Source organism: Abrus precatorius, unplaced genomic scaffold, assembly GCF_003935025.1.
Source record: "Abrus precatorius isolate BTA unplaced genomic scaffold, Abrus_2018 Scaffold9, whole genome shotgun sequence".
Classification (NCBI taxonomy): Eukaryota; Viridiplantae; Streptophyta; class Magnoliopsida; order Fabales; family Fabaceae; genus Abrus; species Abrus precatorius.
Genome location: NW_020874439.1, coordinates 29,854,772 through 29,881,690, shown reverse-complemented (window position 1 = coordinate 29,881,690; position 26,919 = coordinate 29,854,772). Strand labels below are relative to the sequence as shown.

At 29.9% G+C, this 26,919-nt stretch overlaps 3 protein-coding genes across 5 annotated transcripts; 2 read left to right on the top strand and 1 right to left on the bottom strand.

Annotated features, from left to right (window-relative positions):
* Positions 1-1,688: 1,688 nt before the first annotated feature.
* Positions 1,689-6,957, bottom strand: LOC113850282 (WEB family protein At5g55860-like). The gene is made up of 3 exons (XM_027480755.1): positions 6,718-6,957; positions 5,381-5,571; positions 1,689-3,859 (listed from the first exon to the last, which is right to left on the bottom strand). Exons 2-3 carry the CDS (start codon positions 5,555-5,557, stop codon positions 2,075-2,077), a joined length of 1,962 nt encoding a protein of 653 aa, XP_027336556.1. The 5' UTR covers positions 5,558-5,571; positions 6,718-6,957; the 3' UTR covers positions 1,689-2,074.
* Positions 6,958-12,072: 5,115 nt separating this feature from the next.
* LOC113848860 (cellulose synthase-like protein E1) lies at positions 12,073-16,867 on the top strand. Its single transcript, XM_027478229.1, has 8 exons — positions 12,073-12,524; positions 12,972-13,299; positions 13,833-13,973; positions 14,084-14,218; positions 14,578-14,790; positions 14,956-15,180; positions 15,489-15,836; positions 16,214-16,867. Exons 1-8 carry the CDS (start codon positions 12,250-12,252, stop codon positions 16,763-16,765), a joined length of 2,217 nt encoding a protein of 738 aa, XP_027334030.1. The 5' UTR covers positions 12,073-12,249; the 3' UTR covers positions 16,766-16,867.
* Positions 16,868-18,606: 1,739 nt separating this feature from the next.
* Positions 18,607-24,352, top strand: LOC113849535 (cellulose synthase-like protein E1). 3 transcript variants are annotated; one of them, XM_027479503.1, is made up of 8 exons: positions 18,607-18,950; positions 19,324-19,642; positions 20,994-21,134; positions 21,239-21,370; positions 21,474-21,686; positions 21,814-22,047; positions 22,291-22,638; positions 23,383-24,124. In XM_027479503.1, exons 1-8 carry the CDS (start codon positions 18,688-18,690, stop codon positions 23,932-23,934), a joined length of 2,202 nt encoding a protein of 733 aa, XP_027335304.1. In that variant the 5' UTR covers positions 18,607-18,687; the 3' UTR covers positions 23,935-24,124. The 3 variants fall into 3 exon arrangements, with proteins under 3 accessions (XP_027335304.1, XP_027335306.1, XP_027335305.1); XM_027479505.1 differs by having other exon boundaries at positions 18,678-18,950; positions 22,291-22,646; positions 23,383-24,352; XM_027479504.1 differs by having other exon boundaries at positions 18,678-18,950; positions 23,450-24,044.
* The last annotated feature ends 2,567 nt before the right edge of the window (positions 24,353-26,919 follow it).

The following is a 26,919-nucleotide window of genomic DNA, read 5'->3' as shown; positions in this document are numbered from 1 at the left end:
ACAATTGCATTTTTGTTCATGTGTTCAAAGCACATGCTTGTAGGGTTGCAAATAATAGAAAAAGGGCTTTTGTGTATTTAAGTTGAAAGAGGTGAATTTTAATGAAGTGGGGGTGACTCTATTTACTTCTCTATAAATGCTATGCATGTTAAAAGGTAGAACATCAATCAATAACACATGACCAATTATGAGTAATTAAAATGACATAATCTCATATTACTCCAATAATTTTTCATAAATACACAGTTTTCTTTCTCTTCACTTTATATATCTTATGATTAAAATTGTTATTGTAGCTTTTTTAATAAGGTATTCCTTACAATGATATATAAAGAGTACTAATCTTTACAAGGAATTCAACAAATTTCACATTTTATCTCAAATAAATTATGTTTCTTTTGAAAAATATATTTATTAGGATTTTAAGTAGTTATTCTCTTACTAATGTAAGAAAAACAAAAGTAATCAAAGAATAAATTGAAAAATAAATAAACATTCATGTTTTTTTGTTAATTATTATTTTATTATATGCGTGAATAGGACTAGATTAATTGACATCAAATCTTATAATAACTTTTCATAAGATATGAAATTATTAAAATTAATTGTTAATTTAAATATTCTTAGAAAATAGATCATTTCTACAAAATTCTATAAAAAATAAAATGAATTATACTTCATAGTATTATTTTATTTTAACAAGTAAATATAAAAAATATTAAATTTTGGATCACATACTTATAATTATTAAAATTATGTAAAATTTGATATATATAATTTTGAATCAACCTTACATAATATATGATTCAATTGTTTGATAGGTCAATCTTATATTTTATAAAAAATATTAAATAACGTCTAAATTTGACACTTGCTATTAGCAAATTTTAAAAATTAAGTGTTAAAACTAGTAACTTTTGTTAAAATGTTTATATATAGTCAAAAGTAAAATATAAAGTCATAAGCTTTAAGTGATAATTAATCATACATTAAAATTTATAAAATTAATGATAAATCTTTTTTCATAAAGAAAGTTAAAATTATATAAACTGAAATTTTACCTTAAATAATTTGAACATAAGTATAAAAGATCAATTGAAGCAAGAGAGTAGATTAAACAAAAAAACTACTCCCTTACATTAAAATTTGTTTTTGATATTAAAAATTATCAATCATCAAAGTTATTATTGTTAAAAAATATAGTAACATAATGATGATTTATTACAAAATGATATGTTAAGGATTATTTTAAAAATAAAACAACATAATTTTAAAAAAATTTAAAAATAATTTTTTTCTATCCTTAACTTTTGAAATTTTTGAGCTTAAACCTCCTTCTTTCTCCATCTTGTACCTATCAATCTTCAATCTCCATCCGTGGTAGCAATAACGTTTGAAATTTTTTAAACACAAATGAAAGTGTAGAAGCAATGAATTAAGTTTTTCATAAGTTATTTTTCAAAAGTTTTTCCACCCAGATCCATAGTAATTTAAAATAAAAACATCATGATATTTGAAGGAGGAAAAATAGATTTAGTGCATAGTTAAAAACCATATAAATTCATACTAACCCACATTTCTACATGTTTTAAAATGGATCCTCATTTAAATGAGAATTTGACTCCAATCCAAATACGGCATTAATTGTCATAATAATACTTTCCCTAAATAGATAGGTCCCATGAAAGAGCTCAAAACAGCAAACATGAAAGCTTATTATAAACAGAAAAAGAAAAAGAAAAGCCTTACTAATAATGGTTCCTTCTACATGATGCATCTCTGAGAACTGTCACCAAACTATTAACACTATTCAATCCTTTCCTTCAAATATAGTTCAAATAGAAAGATATGAAAGCTTAGTATCAACAGAAAAATACCAATAGATTTTAATCTTACTTCTCGTTCCATTTACATTATGCATCCCAGAATCTGTCACCAAACTATAAACACTACACAATCATTTCCTTCAAACATTCTACAAAGACAAAATCTGATCAAATTCCTCAACTACACACAAGTAAATGGTTCCTCTCACATTCAAGAGCTGCACAAGCTACTACAAATTGCATATTTCTCATACAGGGTTCTCACCTGGAAGATAAGAAGGAGAACCACCGTCAACCTGGTTTTTCTTCCTTTGGAAGATGCCACTAATATTAGGTAAGAGAGCTTTCTTTGAAACTGAAACCTTCTCTTTATCTAACTTCTTCACCTCCACTGTTGCATGAGGAGGATTCTGCTTTTGAATCCTATAGTGCTGAGGAGATGTTTCTGATGACATCTGTGTCTCAGCCAATATGCGTGATGCGGCTTCTGCTGCCTTCTTCTGCTCTCGCTCACGCCACCTTCGAAGCTCACTCTCCACCACCCGTTTAGCTGCTTCAGCCATCTCAGCCTTTTTCAAGGCCTCCTGTGTTGCAGTCTTAATATCCTCAATCTCCTTCTGAGTTGTTTCTAACCTTTTCAGAGCCTCGTTTTCACTGGCCTTCACAGCTTCAACCTGGGCCTTGGCTGCGGCCATTTTCATGTCAGCTAATTTATCAGACTCCTCAACTTTTCGGCTTAGTGAGTCAAACTCATCCTTTGAAATTGTAATCAGAGCACCGGATTCAGATGTTGACGTGCGTGCAGCAGTAGTCCTTTCAGTTAACACTGTAATCTGTTCAAGAGCACTTGCCTCAGCTGCTTTTGCTGCTTCTACTTCTTCAAGTGCCACTTTAAGCTTTTTCTCTGCATCCGCTAATGCAAGCATGGTAACTTCAGCTTCCATCTTCAATTCTGCTGTCTTGTTCTTCATATCTTCTGCTTCACGCCTTGCATTTTCAGTTTCAGATGTCAGCTGGCTAAGTGTCAAGATCATTTCATCTGATGCACCACTAACTTTCGATTCTTCTGCCTTGCAGGCTTCAAGCTCAGATTTGCTTTTGCGTAGCTTGACATGCAGATTCCCAACAATGGATTCAGTTTCAGATTCTTTCTCCTTCAAATCAGAATGTTCTCTCTTTACATTCTCTAGTTCAGCCTTAAGAGTTTCAACCAAGCTTCTGAGAGAGCTTTCTTCATCTGCTACTTTCTGCAGCGACTCCTTAGCATCATCAAGCTCCAAAGTAACAGTTTTCACAGAATCCAAGTCCGATGTCCTTTTATTTTCCATTTCCTTTTGGAGGGCCCCAATTTCACTCACTGTCTCAGCCAGCTGCACTTCAAGATTTTTGGCGAGCTCAGGACTGAATTCTTTCTTTAAAGCAAGCAATTTCTTTTCAGATTGTTCCAGGGTAGCCTTATATGATTGTCTTAGAACATCTTTCTCAGCCAAAATCATTGCTTGCTGTTGCTGTGCTTCGTTAGATGCAAGCTTTGCTTGTTCAATTGACTCCTTTACAGTTGAAATTTCTTTAGAAAGCTCAGTTGCTCTTTCCATGTTTTCCTTCTTTGCATCTTCAGCTTCTGCTGCTTGCTTCAAAGCAGAATCTCTTGCATCCAAGGATGAATCACACTCCTGACGAGTTTTGCTCAGTACTTGCTTTGCAGCGTCAAGTTCTGTCATGACAGATGCATACCTTTTAACTGCAGCTTCTAGCTCTTCTTTCCAAGCACCATTTGATCCATCAGGGTCACCATACTTTTCTTCTTTAAGTTGTTTTGCCTGACTCTTTGCAGCTTCTGTCGCATTGATTGCCAACTCCCTAGATTCACTGATAACTTTTAGCTTTTGTGCTAGATCCTCAACTGTCCTTTTAGCCCTTTCAAGCTCCACAAGTGCTTGAGCCTTAGTAGTTTCAGCATTCTTTACTTGTTCCTTTAACTTGTTCAGCTCTTTTTGGGCTACATGAAGTTGTGTCTCCTTGGCCAAAACTCTCTGGCAAAAGAACAAACTAGTAAATTGCAATGACAAAGAGAAAGTACACTCAAAGCTAACCTTTAAAGGAGGACATAGACAATAATGATAAGATAACTTTGAGGGTCAGAAGTTGTTAGAAGTTAGAACAGCTTGATTAAAGAACAACTTAAGTTATGCGGTGTCCAATTATAACATAAATTCCTATGGTAATTGACAAAAATGTGGATGGAAAATGTAACGTTACCCTCAAATCCTCTGAAACTTGTACTAACCCCTACACATGCATACAATATTCCCCTCTTAGATGACGAACACTACATTCACTTGTTCTCAGATTTTTTAAAAATCTGAACATCAAAAACAAATTATACCAAAGTGGTTTTAATATCTTTCAACCAAGAACAGTGTTGAGACACCCCAGAGATCTTGTTTCTGATTCTCATTCGCTATACATGTGCAGTTGTGCACACAATTTTCTTCAGAATACAGACCATAAAGGAACCCGATTGATCCTCCACACCATTTTCTACAGATCTTGTTTAAATAAATGCTAAAATAAATTGAAAATGTTACCAGAAAACTCAAAGTACTTAAAAGTGAACAGTTATTGCTATGCTGATTAGGTAAGACTTACCATAAGATGTATAATATAATATGTGCTACCAAATAGAACAATAGGTTCAATTGGTAAAAGGAAGAATATTTTCTGTAATGTAATATAAAAAAGGATATTCAAAATGGCATATTACATTAATTTATGAATAATAGTGATTTAAAAGCAAACTGTTAGACCCAAGGGTGCAAGAATGATAAAGTGGGTAAAAAAAGAGGGAGGAATACACTAGTATTCACTATACAAAACCTTCTGGAACTGATACCATATCTGAGTCAGTACAGAGAAAATTTTCCAGATTTATTTAATACAATTCAATCTGCATTTTTCCTGGTCCTATTATAAGCACAGCTAATCTAGCATTGCTATAAGAGTCAGATTGCCTCCTTAAAAAATGGGAAGAAACTCAACACAATACATTACTGTCAATTTTTTACAAAGCAAAATAGGTAAGGAGTAACATAACAAATTAATCCCTAATGTTACAAGCCTCGGTCAATTTAGTCCTTGAAATAACAAAAAGAAAATCATTTTAGTTCTTAAAATCATCAAACAATAGTCATTTTAATCCCTAAATTACAAAAATAAGGAATATAATGACAACGTTTGATAATTTTAGGGATTAAAATGATCATCTAGTAATTTTAAGGAATAAATCGAGCCATGTCCATGGTTTCAAGGACTAATTTAGTTTATTACTGAATAGGTAGGTATATGCATACTATTAATCATCCATAAAGTTAAAATCTTAAAATATTTTTGGTTTATAAAAAATTAAATAGATTTACCTAGAAAATCATATGAGATTTATGCTACAGTTACCACTCCATCAAATGTACAGGATACACCATACATCTTCTAATATAGTTTTGCAACACAAGGGATTTATAATTGAGAACACCTAAAAATACAAAAATGGGAATTACCTCAGCAGAATAAGGTTTCGCCTTCTTATGGATAGGTTTCTCACCAGAGAAAGCACCTTCACCAAATAGAGAGACAGCATCTTTAACAGACTGAAAAGGTGGGCTGGTGTCAATCTCTCCAACCTCTGGTTTTGGATTAGGAGACTCCGTAGCATTTTGCCGGATTTTTGCCACCATTGCGTCTTACAAATCTGTTACGAAAAATATATTTCAAAAAAGAAACTAAAATAAAAAGTATTATCATCATAAACTAGTAATTTATAAATATCAAACTTCAAAAAGCCCCATATTTCAAAAAAAAAAAAAACTTTAGTTAAACATACAAGAGGACCACAACCAAGTAAGTTGAAGAAACAAAACTCCAGATACGAAAATCCTTTTACAACTTCTTTGTGGCAGACACGGGATCATTCTCCCACCAAGGGGAATAAAAACACATTGTCGTGCAGTGTCAGGAATCAAGAGATATGATAGAACCCTAAAACTAGCAATACTACTGGCCCTTAGGTCCATTTAATCAGAAAGATTCTCTCTTAAAACTACTTTTGAGTTTGACCTATCAATAGCTTATTTTGGATTAATTTCCACAGCCTCCAAGATTCCAGAATATCTCCCATTAAGTAAGAACCTTTAGAAACAACATACTCCTCACACAACAGAACAAGCAACTTCTATGCAGACAATAATACCCTCAATGCATAAACATAAAACCCACCAAAAAATTAATTATATTGCAGCACTAATAATGCATGTTAAGAGTCATTCACAAAGCCCAATTTTTACAATGAATTGAGAAGTTACGAAACTTTCTGCAGTGCAAATAGGATCCAAACACAATGCAAAAATTGCAGACAAATCAAAATTTGCATGTAAAAATAAATACCACAACACTTCAAATTCCACTCTCTAATTTTCATTCTAGAGGATGTTCAGATTATGAAACAATTAAAAAATAAATATTCAAAAATATTTTTTTAAAATTCCAAAAAGTGAACAGAAAATTCTCCACACCCCCACGGTTGAGTGAAGAACACTGCAAATTGGAAGTCCCTCGGCGAACACAACAGCTCGGTCAAAACGACCCGAAAACGACCGAAAACGACCGAAAACATCAACGGACACCGCAAACGGAACATGAATTGAAACGAGAACCAACGAAGCAAAAACGCGAAGAACGACAAAAACGAACGAACGTAAAAGCAGCTTGGTCACAACACAATTCAACAAAAACCCACCGACAAAACCCAAAATACTCCGAAACCCAGAATCCAAAAACCATTAAAGCTTCCATCTTTTGCAGAATCCGCACGAAAAATCATAAAAGAAAAAAAAATCACCTCCCAAGGCCTCTTTACAAAGCTGACCCTGAAAAACTTTCAAGACGTTAACAAAATCACTAATATTGAATCTCCAGAGAGAGAGAGAGAGAGATGGTGTTAGAGAGAGAAAGTGATGGGTGGGTTTGAAAAATCCGAACCCTGTTCAAAAGACAAATTTTCTGTATCAGCTATAGTCAAGTTCAAAGAGATGAGAGTGCGGAATCAGGTGCACCCGTTCCTATTTTAAAACCTCATTTTATGTTTCAAAATGTTGTACTTTTGTGCATTTTGGTGCCATGTTTAATCAAATGACGCTTCTGCCCTCATTGTACAATGCTAATTATGGTGTTTGCGACTTGGCATAGCGTGAGAAAAAGGATGGGAATAAAGGAGGGTTCGCCACGTCATCAGTAGCACCGTCCAAAACGACACCCGTGGGTGACTGTGACCACAAACAGGAACCTGAAAGAGATGGTGAGAGAAAGAGATGTAAGACAGCAAAAAGGCAAGTCCTTTTATTTTCCCTTATTTCTCCATGTTTGTCTCCAATAATTGAGATTTCAGAAAATTTAAAGCCAATAAATTAAACAAAAAGTACAAGAAAATTAAATAAATAATGCTCAAAATTCTTATTTGCATTTATTTTATAAAATTAATTTCCATGTGACACGTGATGCTTTAATAAGGAATAATATATCAAAAGAATTTAAAAATTATAAATATTACTTAATTTAATCTTTGAAATTATAAAATATTATTTATCTTATAAAATTAATAAATATTAAATATATAATCTTAAGTTTTAATTTTTGTAAATATAAATTGTGTTAAATACCAAGAAAAAGATCTTATTTAATTAAAAATATATATTAAATAATATTATTTTAATTTTAAAAATTATAAATAAGAATATTTTAATTCTTGAATTTTCTATTATAAATATTACAAGAATATATATTTGATAATTTTAAAATTAAAATAACATATTTATAATTATAATAACTAAATTAAATTATAGAGATATTTTTAAAGACTAATTGGTATATTATTTTTTGATACACTACCATAGCCTGTGATTTTTACTGTAATCTCACATAATCTAACCTGGGAAATTGTTGGATGGTAAGATATTGAGTAGGACCAATAATATTTTTATTGTTTTAATTGTGAAAGTAGACAAAATGAACATTAGCCAGTTGGTGAACTACTTCCAAGGACTTCTTTTGTAGTTTATGATTCTTGTATTCTTTTTCATTTGGGTGCCGAAAGCTAACATATGATATCATATACATACAATTCTCACATCGCTTTCTGATATTTGATGGAGCTATTGTGGGGTTTGGAGTGTACCCAATTGACCTACACTTGGATTTTATAGGACATTGGACCCTATACTATTTACACTTCCATTATTATTATTGTATCTTTCCCCATCTTGTTTTCACTTGAATGTCCTAAAAAATGACAGTGAATTTTATACCCCATGATTTTCTTATTATGATTTTTCTTTTGCTCTCTTTTTTGTTCATATTAGTTTTAGTGCACGGCTAAAAAAAGTTTCATGTAAATAGTTAAACACTATCAATGTTTTTAAATATGAAAAATGTACACAAAACTTGAATTGAAAAATAAAATAAAATAAGCCTAAACGGGGGCATACACCATGCATGCATGGCCAGCCATTGAGTTGTCAAATGGGTTGGTTTAGTATAGGCAGCAATGATGGTGATGACATGATCATGGTGGTGGTGGTGGTGTTAACTCATGTCGTTGTGGTGGATACAAGTTGTAAGCAAAGCATGACTGCATAATCTGCATTGACCTTTATCATTCTAAAACATGTAAACATGATCAAGTGTGCTTCATTTTGAGATGGAATTAACCATGTTGGGGATTCATTAAGAAGACTAAGGATGCTTAATTCAATAGAGACTCAGGGAATGGTGTGAACAAGGAACATAACAATGGTTTAGAGGGGAAGAGAAAATAAATAAGAGTTTCAAGACCGATAGATAAAAGACTATTATGTTATTGGTTATTATAATGTAGATTGAGATTATTAGTTTTGTTTTTCATTTTTTAACAGTTTTTTTACTTGAATATTTAGGAGATTTTGATGAATTTAAGATATAAAATAGTTTTTAAAAAATAGAAGAAAGAATTTAGTAGATATTAGAAAAAAATTTATCAGGTATAAAATTAGAGTTTGAGTAGGGTAAAATTAATATATATATATATATATATATATATATATATTAATTTTGAGTGATTTGAATAGAAAAATATTTAAAATAATTTAATTCGTTTTTGAGTAAAAAAAGAATTTTAGGTTTTTATATAAAAATAATAAAATGACTAAATTTAATTAATTTTTAAAATTAAGAGAATGTAATCACTTGTTAAAAAAAATTTAAAAATGTAATTAAGTTTAACTATAAAGCTAAATGTATAATGGATAATTCTCAAATGAAAGAATTATAACTCAATTGATAAGGTTTTTAAACAATTTAGAAATGTCAAAAAATTTATTTATCAAAATAATATATAAATTTTGCCAAAAACAACATAATGAAAAAATATCTTACCAAACATAAATGTTCTCAACTTTAGCTGCAGTACCTAAAGATCCTACTAGTGTATTACCAAAATTTTCATTGTATTTTATGCTTAAAGAGATAGGAGTTGCTATATCATAAAAGTTAAAATATTTTTTTTTTCATTTTTTTTACTCTTTCATTTATTCAAACAAGTAGATTTTTTAATTTTGAAATTTTTATCTATATAAAGAATGCATCCTTTATTACATTTCTCTTTCTCTAATTATTTCTCTGATTTTATTGGATGGGTTTATCATTGATTGAGTGGAGTAGTCTGCACTGGAGAATTAAATTGCATTGATGTAGTTGATAGGAGCCAAACCTAGAGAAGTTACCTCTCTCATATTTTGGACTATATAATATAATATAATATAATATAATATAATGGGTTGCATTCCACAATTGGTTGGTCCATCCTAAAGTTGGAAGATGCTGTGACATATGAATAAAATATGATATGGTCAACATTCTTGTGGGTAAGTGTATCTTATTTAAAAGTTACAACAATGAAGTTTAGTTTTTAGTATTCAAGTTTTACTATGTTCTTGCTGTGATTTAAGATTTAGGGTATATGGTATCATGATCATAGTTTAAATCCCTGTCATTCAACCTTGTTTTATTCATTATAAATTTTCAAACTTCAAAATATTTTTAACATATTTTTTATACACTTTATATAGTGACTTTTTAAAAAAAAAATTAAAATATTTACCTTATAAAATAATTATTTTAAAAATTATATATATATATATATATATATATATAAGAAAATGCACTAAAAATAATAATCTAACATTCCTCTTTTCAAACAATAGATACTAAAGAGGCCTTATATATATGACAAAGAAAAGTAATAAAATATTTTGTTTGTGTAAATAATTAAAGTTTTCATTTATTATCAATTGTTTGTCAGATTACAAAATAAAATATGATTATATTTTAATTTTAGTATTGTCTTTTTGGTACATTTATTAATTGAAATAAAAATGTTAATAAAAAATAGTATACTCAAAAATTCTTTTTAAAAAACTTTAAGAATATTTCGTTATTTTTTTAACCTTTACATATAATTTAAAATAATAATTATTTCAAGAATAAAAAATTGTTGTCTAGTTCTTTTCAGTTTTGGGCACATCAATTCAACAGTCATCATAGCCGAATTTGGAACACAAACTCATTCGTCCAGTCAATTTGTGTGTGTCTTATCGATTGACTTTGATACCATTTAATAATCCTAAAATGTTACAATTTATTCTATTTATCAATTAGTTGTTTCCTTTTTTATAAAAATTAATAAATTTATTTAATTTTAAAAATAAGAATTAATAAAATAAACTGAATTGAACTATTATTTGATTTTAAATGAATAATAATTTGTTTACAATGTTCTATAATTTATTAATCTAGTAATTTAAAATATATTAATTTAACAGAAAACTTTAAAAGACTAGTCTTAAATTTTATAACGTAAATAAATCTTAAACTTTATTTTCTAAAAATATTTTTAAAAATATAATATAATATTTTAATTGATGAGTTGGATATTTATTCATAAAATAATGTTAATAGATAAATTTGATGTGTTTCTATTAAACAACTTATAGATGTTTTTGTTAGATCCTACAGTTTTATTAGATTTTTTTAAAGCTTCATATTGATTGGTTAACAAATTTAAAAGTATACAAATAAAAAAGGTTGTGAGTTTAAAAAATAAATAAGTTATTTAAACTTTAATTCACTCTCTCTTATACTTTCAAATTAAATTTACAGTTAAATTCTAATAAATATATATTAACTATTTACTTTCTATCCATCTATTATTATGATGTAATTCAGAATTTATATAATGAAAAGGAATATTAACTCTATTATGATGTAGTTCAAAAGAGAGACATTATATTTAAATTATAAAATAAAAACGATAAAAATAAATGTATTTATTATTGTATGTTTAAAATAGTGAAATTATGTAATTAATCTATCAAAATTTTCCTCCAAATTATCCCAATTTTGTGAATTAATCTATCAAAATTAAATGATAAAAAATTTTATTATTTTTTCTTCAAATTTTTAAATGAAACATAAAAAAATTTATAAGAAGTTTCCTTTCTTGTCCTTTATCTTCTTCTAGTTAAATACTCTGTAATTTGATATCTTAATTTTTTTTCCCTTCTATTAGACACCCTTACTATGGTCCATAATACGTACTAACATTCTAATTTCGTTAAACGTGTGCAAAGTAGTGTCGTTTAATAGAGGTTAACAAAAATAAATAAATAAAAAATAAATCGAATGCAATTATTTATTTCTTCGATTTCGTTAATATGCTTATTAATAATATTAATTAGTAAATTGAATGATTTCTTTCTCGAAAAAAATATACTTTAACATTTTTTAAATAATAAATATTTTTATTAAAAATACCCCATTCTTGTAGAAATAGTTGTTTGGAAAGGGCTTTTTTTTTTTTTTTTTAAAGAAGGACAACATTTTTAGTTTAAATAAATACATTATACTCTAATAGTTTTTCAGTATAAAAAGAATACACTATAAATTTAATATATCATTTATTGATTCATTATCATAATATTGTATAATTAATATATCAACAACATTATTGATTAAAATTTATAATAATTAATTTGAAATCCACATTTATCATATATTTAAATTAATTAACAGACAAAAAAATCTTATTCATCAGTCGTCATTCCTGATCAGTACCTTCGTCAGATCTATCTCTTATTATTGGCGGCCACCATATAGAGATGCTTTATTTATCTTTAAATAAATCAAGAGAACGCCATCTCCAGGTCAATAATGAACGAACTTTCAAATGTCAATGGCTAAGACCTTAGTGTATATATATATACTAGCTATACAAATAGCAATGCAATGCAACTAGTTACTAATAGCACAAGAAACAAGTTGCAAAGCAAGAGAATTAGTAGGTATGGGCAATGGTGAGTACTCTCCATTGTTTGAGACAAGAAGGGGCAAAGGTAGACTCATCTATAGATCCTTTGCAATCTCATTATTTGTGGCCATATGCTTCATTTGGGTATACAGATTTTGCCACATAGTGACCAAAAAGGGTGAAGATGGAAAATGGGCATGGCTTGGAATGTTTGGTGCTGAGCTATGGTTTGGCTTTTATTGGGTCCTCACTCAAGCTTTTCGATGGAACCTTGTGTTTAGGCAACCCTTCAAGAACAAACTCTCTCAAAGGTAATTATATTAGTATTTTTTTTTATTATTAGTTTAATATCACTTTTTCTTAAACACTTTTGTTTTTAAATATATCTGTCTATTATGGGATGGGATTCCACGTGATCACAGTAAATAATTAATTTAGATGAAATCAGCATGAGTTTTTTTTTTAATTTAAAGTTTGTCACTGACATTTACATAGCATGAAAAAGCATATCAAACTTCTCTTTATTGCTAAATTTTAGTTTAAAATCGATTATGTTTGGGAAACGGTTTTCCAAATAGGCTGCATTAAAGTCATGGAAAAATTAATGGAAATGAATGTGTTTGCAAAATTTTATTTTTTTGCATTTTATAGCTTTAATTTCATGCATTTTGTAGCTTTCATTTCATGCATCTATTTGTGCAATGGAATAATGGGTATTGCAAAGAATTGGAAACTGATGGGTATGTGTTTTGTAATAGATATGAGAATAGGTTGCCAAGAGTGGACATCTTTGTGTGCACAGCAGATCCAGATATTGAGCCACCAATGATGGTGATTAACACAGTGCTATCTGTTATGGCTTATGATTATCCAACTGAGAAGATGAGTGTGTATCTCTCTGATGATGCTGGGTCGGAAATCACGTTCTATGCTCTACTAGAGGCGTCAAATTTTGCAAAGCATTGGCTTCCATTTTGCAAGAGGTTCAAGGTGGAGCCCAGGTCACCTTCTGCATATTTCAAAGGCATAGTCTCATCTGGGTACCCAAGTGACCCTAGTCATGCCAAAGAGTTGGAAGCTATCAAGGTACAAAAGTGGTCAATTATTTTAGTAAAAAAATTGTTCGGTTGCCATTTATGACTTTGGTTTGCATCAAAACATTTACTGATATGCCAATTAATATTTTTATTACTTTATATACACTTTTAAATTTCTTGTAAATATCTTATATTTTGATGTTTTTTATGTTGTAAAATTCTGTTCTTTTATTATTAAATTATATATATTTATTTTAAAATAAAATATATGTGTATTGTAAAGGTTACTAAACTAGTTATAAAAATAATTATTAACATTTTTTTTACTTGACATCAATGGTTTCGTTTTTATGGTATATTCTTAACATCAATGATGGTATTCACCCAACTTTTTCCAACACCTCAAAAAATACACTTATTTCCATCTTAACTTTAATACATCAATGCTACATGCTTCAAAAACTATTGTACAATAGTCTGAAAAGTAAATAGGTAGCTGAGAAAATTAAACTGACATTGTTTTTAATTTTTTGATAGATAAAAAAAGGAATTGAATTGATGTTCTCTTTATTTCATGTGTAGAAATTGTACGATGAAATGGAAAGACGAATTGAAGATGCAACCAAGTTGGGTGGAGTACCCAAAGAAGCACGTTTAAAGCATAAGGGATTTTCTCAGTGGGATTCATACTCTTCTAGACGTGAGCATGACACAATTCTTCAAGTGAGTTACTTTCCTAAGCATATTCAATTCAATTTAATGTATTAGTTTTGCCATTGTCACTCATGCCCTGATACTTGTTTACACTGTTATGTTTTGATTTGGCTTACTAGATACTACTTCATGACAAGGACCCTAATAACTCCAAAGATGTAGAAGGGGTAGTTTTGCCAACTCTGGTGTATTTGGCTCGCGAGAAGAGACCTCAATATTTTCACAACTTCAAAGCTGGAGCTATGAATTCACTGGTATATGATATTATAAATTTCTTTAGGGTTAATTTATTCATTTTTTATAACATTTCATACTGTTAAATACTATTATTACGTATCAGAAATTTAGGAAATTGTACTAATTGCTAGTAATTTGTACCAAAAGTTGGTTCACATTATGTGCTTGTGTGTGTATGGTCATGATTTATTCTACTCAGTGACTCAATGACTTAGTATACCCAAGGAGTCAATGATCGGGTCGAGTTTAATTATAACTTTGATATAACTAAGTGTTCGCATATATGATGCCTGATTAATCAAGTGTGACAAGTGTAAAATATATGCTTGATGATATGCAAGAGGTGCTCATATTCTTTTTTTTGGTCTAAATGCAGTTAAGAGTGTCTTCGAACATCAGCAATGGGAAAATAATTCTAAATGTAGACTGTGACATGTACTCAAACAGTTCACAATCTATAAGAGATGCTCTCTGTTTTTTCATGGATGAAGAGAAAGGCCATGAAATTGCTTATGTGCAGTTTCCTCAGTTTTTTGAGAATGTCACTAAGAATGATCTATATGGGGGTAGTCTATTATCAATTATCGAGGTGAGTTATTCGTGGAATCAAAAGGCATAGTTTTGACAATTTTCAAGTGTACAAGAAGGTTCATTTTCTTCAAAAAAATAATTTATATCACTAAATTCATTATGCTATTATTGTTGTTAGTTATATGTTTATGTATACTTTTTTTGCTGGTAAATAAAAATGAAGGTGGAGTCCCCAGGTGCAGATGGTTGTGGTGGCCCTTTGTATATAGGAAGTGCTTGCTTTCACAAGAGAGACACTATCATTGGCATGAAGTTCAGTGATCAATACAGGAATGATTGGAATAGTGAAGATGATCAATTTAAAGAAACAAACCTGCAGAAACTAGAAGAAACATCAAAGGCTCTTGCAAGCTGCACCTATGAGGAAAACACACTATGGGGAAAAGATGTGCCTCTCCCTCTCCCTCTCTCTCATATGTGCACTCTCCGTTATGTTGTTCTATATTTGTTTGAAATATGGGCAAAATATTTTTCTTATAAGGCTTGGACAACGATTTTCTTTAAGTGTGAATTAAACCTAGTTTGTTTTAACTTTTAAATATAAGAACTTATATGGTCTTTATGTTGCGTTACCTACATATGTCTAGTGCTGCATAATTTATTCACCAAATATCCTGCAAACTTCTCATAATATTATATAAGAGTAAATATGCCAAGACTAAATTTAGCTTCATAATGTAATTTCATAAATTGCAGATGGGCTTAAAATATGGGTGTCCAGTGGAGGATGTGATAACAGGATTGTCTATACAGTCCCAAGGATGGAAATCAGTGTACTACAACCCACCAAGGAAAGCATTCTTAGGTTTAGCTCCAGCCACCTTGCCTCAAACTCTAGTTCAGCATAAGAGATGGTCTGAAGGAGACTTACAAATTTTGCTTTCCAAGTATAGTCCTGCATGGTATGGATTTGGAAGGATCAGTTTGGGCCTTCAAATGGGATATTGTGTTTATTGCTTATGGGCACCTAACTGTTTTGCAATGCTATATTATTCTATCATCCCTTCACTCTACCTTCTCAAAGGCATTCCCTTGTTTCCAGAGGTAACAAAATAATTCATTTTCACAAGTGCTTACTTAAATAAATGCAATCATTGTTTTCTCATAGTTTTAACATGCCCTGCCGCAATTCTTTTTCTTTTTTGTGTTGTTATCGGTAATCAACACTAACAACATCTAAAGATCGAACACATTAGTTTTGCCTTTCATTTTATTCGTTGTTTACATCAGTTTATTATTTCACTTTGGGATTTCAAGATGTGATTGATTTGTGATAAGATGTACATCATTTTTGGAATCAAAACCAGTGCATGCATCATGTGCCTGCATAAATTTGTTATTATGGGTGTGTTTTTCTAACTAAATACCTAGGTTTTTTTACTGATCATAAGTGTTTAATTGGTTATTGATGGATTTATCAGATGTCAAGTCCATGGTTCATACCTTTCGCATATGTGATGATTGGGGAAACTGCTTATAATATGTTGGAGTTTTTGTACTGTGGGGGCACATTTCAAGGTTGGTGGAATGACCTAAGGATATGGCTATACAAAAGAACAAGCTCTTATCTATTTGCTTGCACTGACACCATCTTGAAGGTTTTGGGGATCTCAAACTCAACTTTTACAATCACAGCTAAGGTCACTGAAGAAGATGCTTTCAAAAGGCATGAGAAAGAAATAATGGAATTTGGAACCTCCTCTCCAATGGTCACTATATTAGCATCACTTGCATTACTCAATTTGTATTGTTTTCTTAGAGTGTTGAAGGATGCAATCCTAGGAGAAGGTGGCACTGGATCTTATGAGAAAATGGTATTGCAAATTCTTTTGTGTGGCTTTTTGGTTCTCATCAATTGGCCTCTATACCAAGGACTTTTCTTAAGGAAGGATAAGGGCAAAGTCCCCAGCTCTGATGCCATCAAATCAACAACATTGGCTCTAGCTATGTTTATTTGCTTCTACTTTGCTTGAACAATAGTGTGCTTATTTACACATTTGGTTGACTTTCCGCATGTTTCAAAGCTAAGTTTTATCAGAAAAAATTCTTGCTTACATTTATTAATGAAATTACTTACTAAGACAAGGCTTGATTGGTGTAGTTGTTCAACTTATTGTTCATTATCCTAAAAATGTATAAGTAAATGCACTCTCTTTTAAATAGAAAAGTAATATTATATTGAATTTTAATTTAGATAAACCATTAACCCTTGTTTATTAATTAAAAAAAATTAGATACACCAGTAGATGATGAATTTAAAAATATAAACAGTAGTCAGATATTAGACCAAAAATAAACTTCAAACTGAAGTCTTAAAAAATTCCAAATTTGTGGTGTATTGGCGTCATTATTTATGAAAAGTGTTTCAACTTGCCTTATCTTGTTAGCGTCACTAATATCTATCCTACCCTATCATTTCTTGAATGGGTATATCGGCAAAGATACCATTAAAGGCATCAATATCAAAGGTTTTGAAAGATACTGAAGATAGCCTACCACTAACTTTTTCACTCTTCATTCAATATATATCTTTGGCTTGTTAATTGCTTGTCGAAAAGTACTAATCAAGGGTGAGTTTATTAAATTAAGGATAAAATTTTGGTGAAGTTTTTTAAAGATTGTTACTGCTATTTATTAATTAAAATGAGAATTTTATTTTGATAATTTATGATAATATTAAACATGAATATTTTAATTAATAAATAACAGTAAAACACCTATATAATAGTATTAAAGTTTTGTTTTTAAATTGATTATACTAAAACCTTCACTTTAATTCAGTCACATCATGGTACGTCTTTAAATATAATGTTCAAACTCGATTCCAAAATATGACCCATTTCTCCCTAAATAATGCCAAGCACAATTCAAATTAACACATAATCTCATAATTAAGAAATTAAAATCTAATGATATAACCCAAATCACTCACTAATTAATTAACTTAACACTGTCCCTAACTCGTTTTCTTACCCAACTTCACTTGGAAGAAACACATCATCATTCAACCTTTTTCAAAGACTAACTGTTGGAACTCAAAGCTACCAAACAAGAATGTTACTCTTCATTTTTGTAGAGTTCAATGATACCATTTTCGATGATTCCAAGAATTATTTTGCATGTAACAAAAAGATGATGCTGAAAGAGGAATCTGCAGAGGAACATCTCTTTGTTCTCTCAAATAATTTCTATTTTTATTTTCTTGTTTCACTTTTAATTACAAAACTGCTATCTTATTTTTATTATATTTTTTATTTTTTAAAATTTACACAGAAAAATAAAAAATAATTTTCAGTTTTTTTAAATTATTTATTTTTAGTATTATTTTTTTATAAAGAATCTGCAAGCGCCGAACTGCTCCACCGTTTGGACGTGTAGGGACTGCACTGTAGACAGCAGTGCATATTTTCACTTATTTTTTATAATGCATATTAACTTTTTATTTAAAAATCAAATAGCTAGAAAAATAAAATTTCTCTCACTTTTGATATAAAAAAATATTTATTACCATGGTAAATTAAAAAACACACATTTTATACTCTCTTCAAATTAATTTATTTAATATTTTAAAATTAAAAAATATTTATATATTTTTAAAATTAACTACTAATATTTATTATCGATTTTATAAATTTAATATAAAATTAATTATTGGAGACACATTTCTTAATTTTGTAACGACTTATTTGGTTTGTGGGTCCTTTTATTTTAAATTTTATATGTCATTGATGTCAACTACAGTTCTAATGAGACAAACGTAGAAACTTGAAACTCTTGAGTATTTATCTACAATTACTCCTTTACTGTAAAAAATATCAAATTGAATTATTATATTATCTTTTGTGTTGTGTGCTATATAAACAAAGTTGAACCACACACAAACACAACAGAGTAGATGGCGAAGGATGAGTATTCTCCATTGTTTGAAACAATAAGAAGGAGAGGAAAGTTCCTTTACATAATATTCTCTCTCTCTTTGTTTGTGTGCATTTTTTTTATATGGGTTTATAGAGTTAGTCACTTACCCAAAAATGGGAAATGGGCATGGATTGGTTTGCTTTCTGCTGACCTTTGGTTTGGTCTTTATTGGCTCCTTCGCCACCCCTTCAGATGCAACCCTGTCTTCAGGCAACCTTTCACTCACATACTCTCTCAAAGGTACCATGCTTTTGTTAATAATATGAAATATTATTATATCTTAAGTTTAATTATCAAATTTAATAGAATAAAGTTAAGAAAAAGTATAGGAATCTTTCAAATGCTTTTCATGTATGCTCATAGTATTACACTGTTGATTATTATTGATTGGTTCACTACTGATAGAGTTCATTTTACTAATTCAAACTTTCAAACGTATGCATGCTAAATTAAAGAGCAATTTATTTTAGAAAGTGCTGAATTTTAAAAGAGTTTATCATGATAAATTATACTGAGAATCATAATATATTTATAAAATCTTCTAAAGTTGATAACAAGGGTATAAATATGCCACCTATTCATTATGGTAATTGAGTGTAATGATTTGAAATAGATATGAGAAGAAGTTGCCAAGAGTGGACATATTTGTCTGCACAGCAGACCCAGGGATTGAGCCACCATTGATGGTGATAAACACAGTGCTATCAGTTATGGCTTATGACTATCCAACAGAGAAGATGAGTGTGTATCTTTCAGATGATGCTGGTTCAGATATTACATTCTATGCTCTCTTAGAGGCATCCAAATTTGCCAAACATTGGCTTCCATTTTGCAAGAGATTGAAGGTGGAACCCACTTCACCAGCTGCTTATTTCAAAAAGGTTACCTCTTCCACATCCCCTCATAATTCCAAGGAATTGGTCGCCATCCAGGTAACGTTGTTCACTAGTACATGTTTTCTTTTGTTTATTTTAAGAAATTTTTTTTTTGAAAAAAATATTATTTTAAAAAAAAATTAAACTGAGATAAACATATATTTTAACTAAAGGCAAGAGCAAGGCATAAAAGTTACCTTTAAATATATAATATTAGGTTACATAAAGTAAAATAAAATATAATAAATATATAAATCAATGAGTAAGAATTGTTTTAATTTAATTTGTAGTCTCGAGATTGAGTTTAGAATTTAGTAAAATACTTATGATTTAGAAAAAAAATTAAAATAAAAGTTTTATGTAATTGATTGAATATTTTTTACAATAAATCAGAAAAAAACTTAATATAGGAAATTGTTTCAGACTCAAAAAAATTAGATTTTGATGACTTTAAGTAAGTACCAATTTCTAATGAAGGCAATAATTTGTTTCTCTTAGGTTTTCTTTACATCCACATATATTGACAAATAATGTATGAGAATAACAACAAAATTTTTTGAAATGGGCAAAATAATAATGTTAATTAAAGGGATAGTCAAACCCAAATACAAAGTCTACACCAAAAAGATAGACGCCTGCTAAATTGTGACTGAGTCCTGACTAGGGTAGTCAAACTAATAGACCAAAATAACAGGGAAAATATTTTAAAAATGGCACCCTGTTTTTTCAAAATATTTTAATTGATATTCTAAATCCATAGGTTATTGTTACTTTTTATATAATATATTTATGTATTTTTTATGACAAATTTATGATATTTTTTAATAATTTTTTATTATTAATTCGATGATCCAAAAGGAACGAACTCATTTTAATTGAGTTGAGTTTGTTTAAATTTTTTAATTTTTTTCCAAAAAATTAAACCACTAAGTTAATTGATTTTTTTTGCTAGTTTATTTTTTTATTTTAAAATTAAAGCAAACTGACTCATATATAGTATATACCTCTGTTCGAAAGTATTATAATTTTTTTTTATAAAAAAGTTTGATTTCATTTTTGTTTTTATATTTTAAGTACGTGTGATTTTGGTTCTTTTACTCATATTTGGTCTATTTAATTTTTTAAATATTCAAATTAATTTTTGTATATTAACATTTTATCTAAAAATTAATAAAAATATAACGGAAATATGATTTTCTTATTTATATAAATAAATAAATAAATAAATAAATAAATAATGTATAAAATATTTAAATATTCAAAAAAACTAAAAGCAAAATTACACAAACGTTAACTTATAAAGAAAAGAAAGTGTAATTAAACTTATATATATATATAAACAGTGCAAACTTTTTAGACTATAAAAATCCTTATAATTTAGAAAATTTGTATTTATTCCGTGTTGCAGAAATTATACCAAGATATGGAAAATCGGATAGAAAATGTAGCAAAGGTGGGTAAAGTCTCAGAAGAAGTACGCTCAAAGCATAAAGGATTTCTTCAGTGGGATTCGTACTCTTCTCGACGTGACCATGAAACCATTCTTCAAGTATGTTACCCTTTTCTCCACTTCTTTTTATTCATTCAATCATCTTTTTCTGTCAATCAAGGATTTTAGCATTGCAATTGTTATCTTACTTATTTTCTTTGTAGATATTACTTCATGGAAAGGAAATGAGTGGCATAGATGTAGATGGACATGTTATGCCCGCATTGGTATATTTGGCTCGTGAGAAGAGACCTCAATTTGCTCATAACTTCAAAGCTGGAGCCATGAATTCGCTGGTAGTGTATATTAAGGCAACATTAATGTTAATTACTTATGATAAGGTTTGTGCATGTTCTTGTGAAATTATTTTATTGGGTGAATAATGTATTTTTGACACAGATAAGGGTGTCATCAATGATTAGCAATGGAGAAATCATTCTTAATGTTGATTGTGACATGTACTCAAACAATTCCCAATCTCTAAGGGATGCACTCTGCTTCTTCATGGATGAAGTTCAAGGCCATGAAATCGCTTTTGTGCAAACTCCTCAGTGCTTTGCGAACATCACCAAGAATGATCTATATGGTGGTTCTCTACGAGTTTGTTATGAGGTAAATTAGTTAATGCTTTAAGCATATAAACCAAAAGTTGTACAAGTTGCAATGTTTATTTACTTTCACAAATGGCACTTCGCTATAAATTACCTTAAAGTTTGTGATGAATTTGGAACATATGAAGTTGGAATTCCCTGGCTTGGATGGACTTGGTGGGCCTATGTATATTGGAACTGGCTGCTTTCATAGAAGAGAGACACTTTGTGGAAGAAAGTTCGATAATCAATTCAAGAATGATTGGGAGAGTGGAAATAAGAATATTGATCATATCAAAGAAGCAAGCTTGCATGAACTGGAAGAAAAATCAAAGGCTCTTGCAAGCTGTACCTATGAGGAAAACACATTATGGGGGAAAGAGGTGACACTCTTTTTCATAACCCTCTATAGTTGTTAAAAAAAACGATTTTTTTAACTTGTGTAATATTACGCTTATAATAATTTATAGTATTTAATACATTAATCCATTAAATCGTATTAAATTTTGTAATTTTTTAATAAGAATTTACTATATACAAATTAAAAATTTTAAAAATATATATATTATTGAAAAATGTAATGACTAATCAATTGCATCTATATATATATCAATCTTTGATTGTAGATGGGACTACTATATGGTTGCTCAGTAGAGGATGTGATAACAGGATTGTCTATTCAATGCAAAGGATGGAAATCAGTGTTCTATAATCCTCAAAGGAGAGCTTTCTTAGGTGTAGCTCCAACCACCTTGCCAGAAACACTAATTCAACATAAGAGATGGTCTGAAGGAGGCTTTCATATTTTGCTTTCTAAGTATAGTCCTGCATGGTATGCTCGTGGATTGATCAGTCCAGGCCTCCAAATGATGTATTGTTACTATAATCTATGGGTGTTTAATTCTTGGCCAACTCTATATTACTGCATCATCCCATCTCTCTATCTCCTCAAAGGCATTCCCTTGTTTCCACAGGTATGAATGTGAGATCCTCTTAGCAGCTTAAGTGTACTTGTCAAGGACCCAATTATTCAAAGCTTCTATGATCTTTCATTCCATTCTTTGATCTTTCATGTCATTATTTACAATTAAGTTAAATTTCACTACAAGTTTAAGTGGGCTAATACTTATGCTTCAAAGCCCAAAGAATTTTATACAAGGGACATATTAGAAACATAAAACCATTCCCATGTTACCACCTAATGATTTGAAATTTTTTACCCTTGGAAATGGCAACACCACTGCCTCAACACCAAGGTTAATTAAAGGAAGCACCTCCTTTTTCCAAATAGATAAACATATTGCTACCAGTTTGATTTATACCACCTGGGGGCAAGTTTGGATTGAAATTACCCATTTATGTTTCTTATAAAATTAAAAATTGACACATGACCAAAAAAATTAGACTCTTCTCCTAGTTATCAGGTTTTCTTGCTATGTTATCATTTTTTAATTAAGGATACAGAAAAAGAGATAATAAGAACATTTATTTGTGGACCACAGTTATTATTCTCTCACTGCATCAATAGGTAAAAATAATAATAAAGGGCTCAGTTTATAAATTAAGCATGGTTGATTGTTTTTTAGAAAATTGAGGTAAGAAACATATAAAGAACTTGCATTACAGTTACCTTGAATGGACGCATGAGATTTGATTTCAATTTCTTTTATAGTATTCACCTCTGCATTTCTAATTTTTTGTTTTCATGGATTGATCAGATGTCAAGTCCATGGTTCATACCCTTTGCATATGTCATGCTTGGTGACTCTTTTTACTGCTTGTTAGAGTTTTTGTGGTCAGGAGGCACAATTCTGGGTTGGTGGAATGAGTTGAGAATATGGCTTTATAAGAGAACAAGCTCTTACCTCTTTGCTTTTGTTGACACCATCATCAAGTCTTTTGGGTTCTCAAATTCAGCCTTTGCAATATCTGCCAAAGTAGCTGAAGAAAACGTTTCCCAACGATATGAAAAAGAAATTATGGAGTTTGGAAACTCCTCCCCAATGCTCACTTTACTTGCAACACTTGCATTGCTAAACTTGTTTTGTCTTCTTGGTGTGTTACTAAAGCAAGTACTCATAGGGGGTCTTAGAATTTTTGAGACAATGGCAATGCAAGTTTTACTAAGTGGGGTTTTGGTTCTCCTCAATATACCTGTGTACCAAGGCCTTTTCCTAAGGAAAGATAAGGGAAGATTGCCATGGTCTGTTGCAGTTACATCAACAACATGGGCTCTAAGTGCATGTGTTCTCTTTACTGCCTTTAGTTAATAAAAATGTTTGCTCTTAATGCTTTTAGTTTCTTTGTTTACCATTTGTCAGAACATCATTAAAAGACATCTCATGATAATATTTCTGAAAATTTAAATTTGGATTTGGAGCTAATAATTTCATGTAATTGACTTACTTTATTGTTGTTTATTATTTGTCAATAAGTCACCACAAGTGCTGAAAATTTTATCCACATACTAAATCTGTTATGTAGCTTAGCTTAGGTATGTGAGTAAGATAAGGATATTTGAAATGAAAATTAATGTTTTAAATTTCATTTCTTTTATTATTTTTTATGTGCTAATCGATGGGGTGTTTTGTTATTTTAGCTGACTTTTAAATGCACATACTTCAGAAACAACTATATGTGATGATATATGTGCATGGTTTTTGGGTGCTAATTTAACTTTGTAACTAGCAATTATGTTTGCATCTTTATTATACTACTTAATTTCTTGTATAGGTATTGGATCTACATGGAAAATGAAATGGCGTGAACAATAACTATTGGATTCCCAAACTTACGAGTTCATTTACATATAATTTAAATTACAAATTTAAAAAGGTGATGCTATGAAACAGAGGAGTGCAGTGGTGCTTTAGTTTTTCTTTTAATATTATGACATCATTTTATTAATAAATATTATAAATTTATTATGTAAAAATTACCTATATCAAATAAATAGTTTAAGCTTAGCCTTAAAGTCAACAGTCTAAGTCAAGTTTAAGTTTTATAAAATCTAACTTGACTTATTTTTACCTCTAACAACACATACATTCACTCTTATTCTTTAATTTACTTTTACAAAAATATTATTCTTTTAGTTAAACACACTGTTTGATTCCTCATCTACAACTTTTCTTTCCATTATCGTGACATATTGCCTAAAGTTATTCTTGAAGTGAAACATCACTCTTAAAAAGATATGTGAACAAAATGATGTCACAAATCAATTCCTATCACACACAATTTCATTCTAATTAATCCATCTTTTATCACATATACACGTGTATATATAATTCTGCTATTAGAAACAAATGTGTATCGATATATATTAAGCAACAAGCATTTCCCTTACGGAATATCAATCTCAAACGATCTAATAATTAAAAATATAAAATAAGTTTATCATGTGTCTTTTTTAAAATGATTTAAGGTTTTAAAATAGTTAGATTTGTAAAATGATATAAAATTATTTATATAATTTTGCTTAATAATTTATAATATGATATCATAGTCTTTAAAGCTAAGTGATAATAATTTGATCATTGTTGACTCTGTTTTTCTAATAAAAATGTTTAAGTTCTCAATTTTAAATACTATTTTACTTCCTTTCAACTCAAATAGTTCACGGTAAATTAAGAGAAGTTTGTATATATGAATACAAATAATAATTGCTTTATATATTTATACAATAATTTGTTTATTTAGTTACTATTTGTTTTTTATCTCTATTCTTTTTGAGACCCTAAAAATATATGGTAATTAAACGTCACTCTAATATAAAAAGAATCCACGGTATTATATTTTTATATAAATTAAAAAGATTGTACGATAATATAAAGTCAACAAGGAGAAAATTCCAAAGACAATACAAAGCTTTTGGAATATAACGTTTAATTTATTTTGTAAGCATCTAAACAATCCTAGCATATATTTAATATCTCTAATTACTTTATTTCTTTTTCCTTATTATAATACATCATGTATCACATTTATCATATCATCGATCATATTTCTTTCTCTATCTAGACGTAGACAAGCTGAGTCATGCTTACCACCTATTTTACTTTAGAATAATCATTGTTCGATGCCAAGAGCATTGTCTTACAAGCAATTAACAAGTTGGCTATATTAAGCTCCAATTGCCCTCTCGTTAGCATGCAAATACAAGAGATATCTTAATAATGTGCGGTCTACTCAACACAAAGCTCAAGGTAGAGGTTTACAAATGGTCAAGTGTAGAATTTTCACAAGAGTACGTTGTCATATACACTTCACGACTTGAGTATGACTCTCAAGCAAGCATTTTTCGGGTGAGCGTGAGTCCAAACAAGGTGCTATGTAGACATGCATGTATCCCATACACGCTTTCCAGCAGAAAAGAAAGAGAAAGGTTCCATACGGAGGTCACTGCTGAAAGAGGGTGCAATGGAGAATACACTTTTGGGAAAGTGGAAGTTGCTGTAGCTAACATGGATCGTGAAAGAACAATGGAAGAGAAAAAGCAATATCATTTTTGGGGTGTACCTTGTAGTTGTATTGTGACACAGAGATCTAAGCATTGCTCGTGGAAATTTGAATAAGAGGATTTGGGAGGTTAATCATTTCCTTTACATTACTTGGAGAACTGAAATTAAATGTCATGTTAGCATTCGTTGTGATAAAGAGATAGGACTTCGCGTTGAATTTAATGGCCCTATGAAATACAGCAAAAATATTGTGATTTCAGACTTTGAGATTGATGGTGAGGTAAAGGGTGAGCCACCAAGTGGTTATATTGAAGAGGTTGAGGAAGAGTTTATGGGAAAAGAATATACCCTTTTCAAAGGACCCAAAGAGAATAGTGGCACCAAATCTTATGCATCGTTAGCACGGGGACTCATTAACAATATAGGTGCACGGATTCAAGGTAATGGTAATGCTTCTGTATTCAACCAATGCAAGTTTCATGCAACACCCTAGATAGATTGCTTCCACTTTGTACATTAACTTACCTTTATTTGTTTGGGGTTTTACACATTTGATTGTCAAGTTAAAGTTAGGGTGAAACCTCTCTTCATATAATTGAGGGGCTTGTCTCAGGTGAAGCCTTTAGCCACGAAATGAGCTTTGTATTTGTCAAAAGTATTATCAAATTTATACTTATTCTATCCACCTATTTATCCTATGTTGTGTTTATTTGTGGAAAGAGATACAACATTCTAAATATTATTTGCTTCTTTGCCTGTCAAATTGTATCCTACTAATGATTACGATAATTG

Excerpts from the sequence above, each read along its gene's own strand:
- LOC113850282 (XM_027480755.1), bottom strand. The coding sequence starts at position 5,557 with ATGGTGGCAAAAATCCGGCAAAATGCTACGGAGTCTCCTAATCCAAAA. Across the intron at positions 3,860-5,380 it reads CGAAACCTTATTCTGCTGAG|AGAGTTTTGGCCAAGGAGAC; the intron begins GTAATTCCCATT and ends TTCTTTTGCCAG.
- LOC113848860 (XM_027478229.1), top strand. The coding sequence starts at position 12,250 with ATGGGCAATGGTGAGTACTCTCCATTGTTTGAGACAAGAAGGGGCAAA. Across the intron at positions 12,525-12,971 it reads AAGAACAAACTCTCTCAAAG|ATATGAGAATAGGTTGCCAA; the intron begins GTAATTATATTA and ends GTTTTGTAATAG. Across the intron at positions 13,974-14,083 it reads AGCATGACACAATTCTTCAA|ATACTACTTCATGACAAGGA; the intron begins GTGAGTTACTTT and ends TTGGCTTACTAG.
- LOC113849535 (XM_027479503.1), top strand. The coding sequence starts at position 18,688 with ATGGCGAAGGATGAGTATTCTCCATTGTTTGAAACAATAAGAAGGAGA. Across the intron at positions 21,135-21,238 it reads ACCATGAAACCATTCTTCAA|ATATTACTTCATGGAAAGGA; the intron begins GTATGTTACCCT and ends TTTTCTTTGTAG. Across the intron at positions 22,048-22,290 it reads ACACATTATGGGGGAAAGAG|ATGGGACTACTATATGGTTG; the intron begins GTGACACTCTTT and ends CTTTGATTGTAG.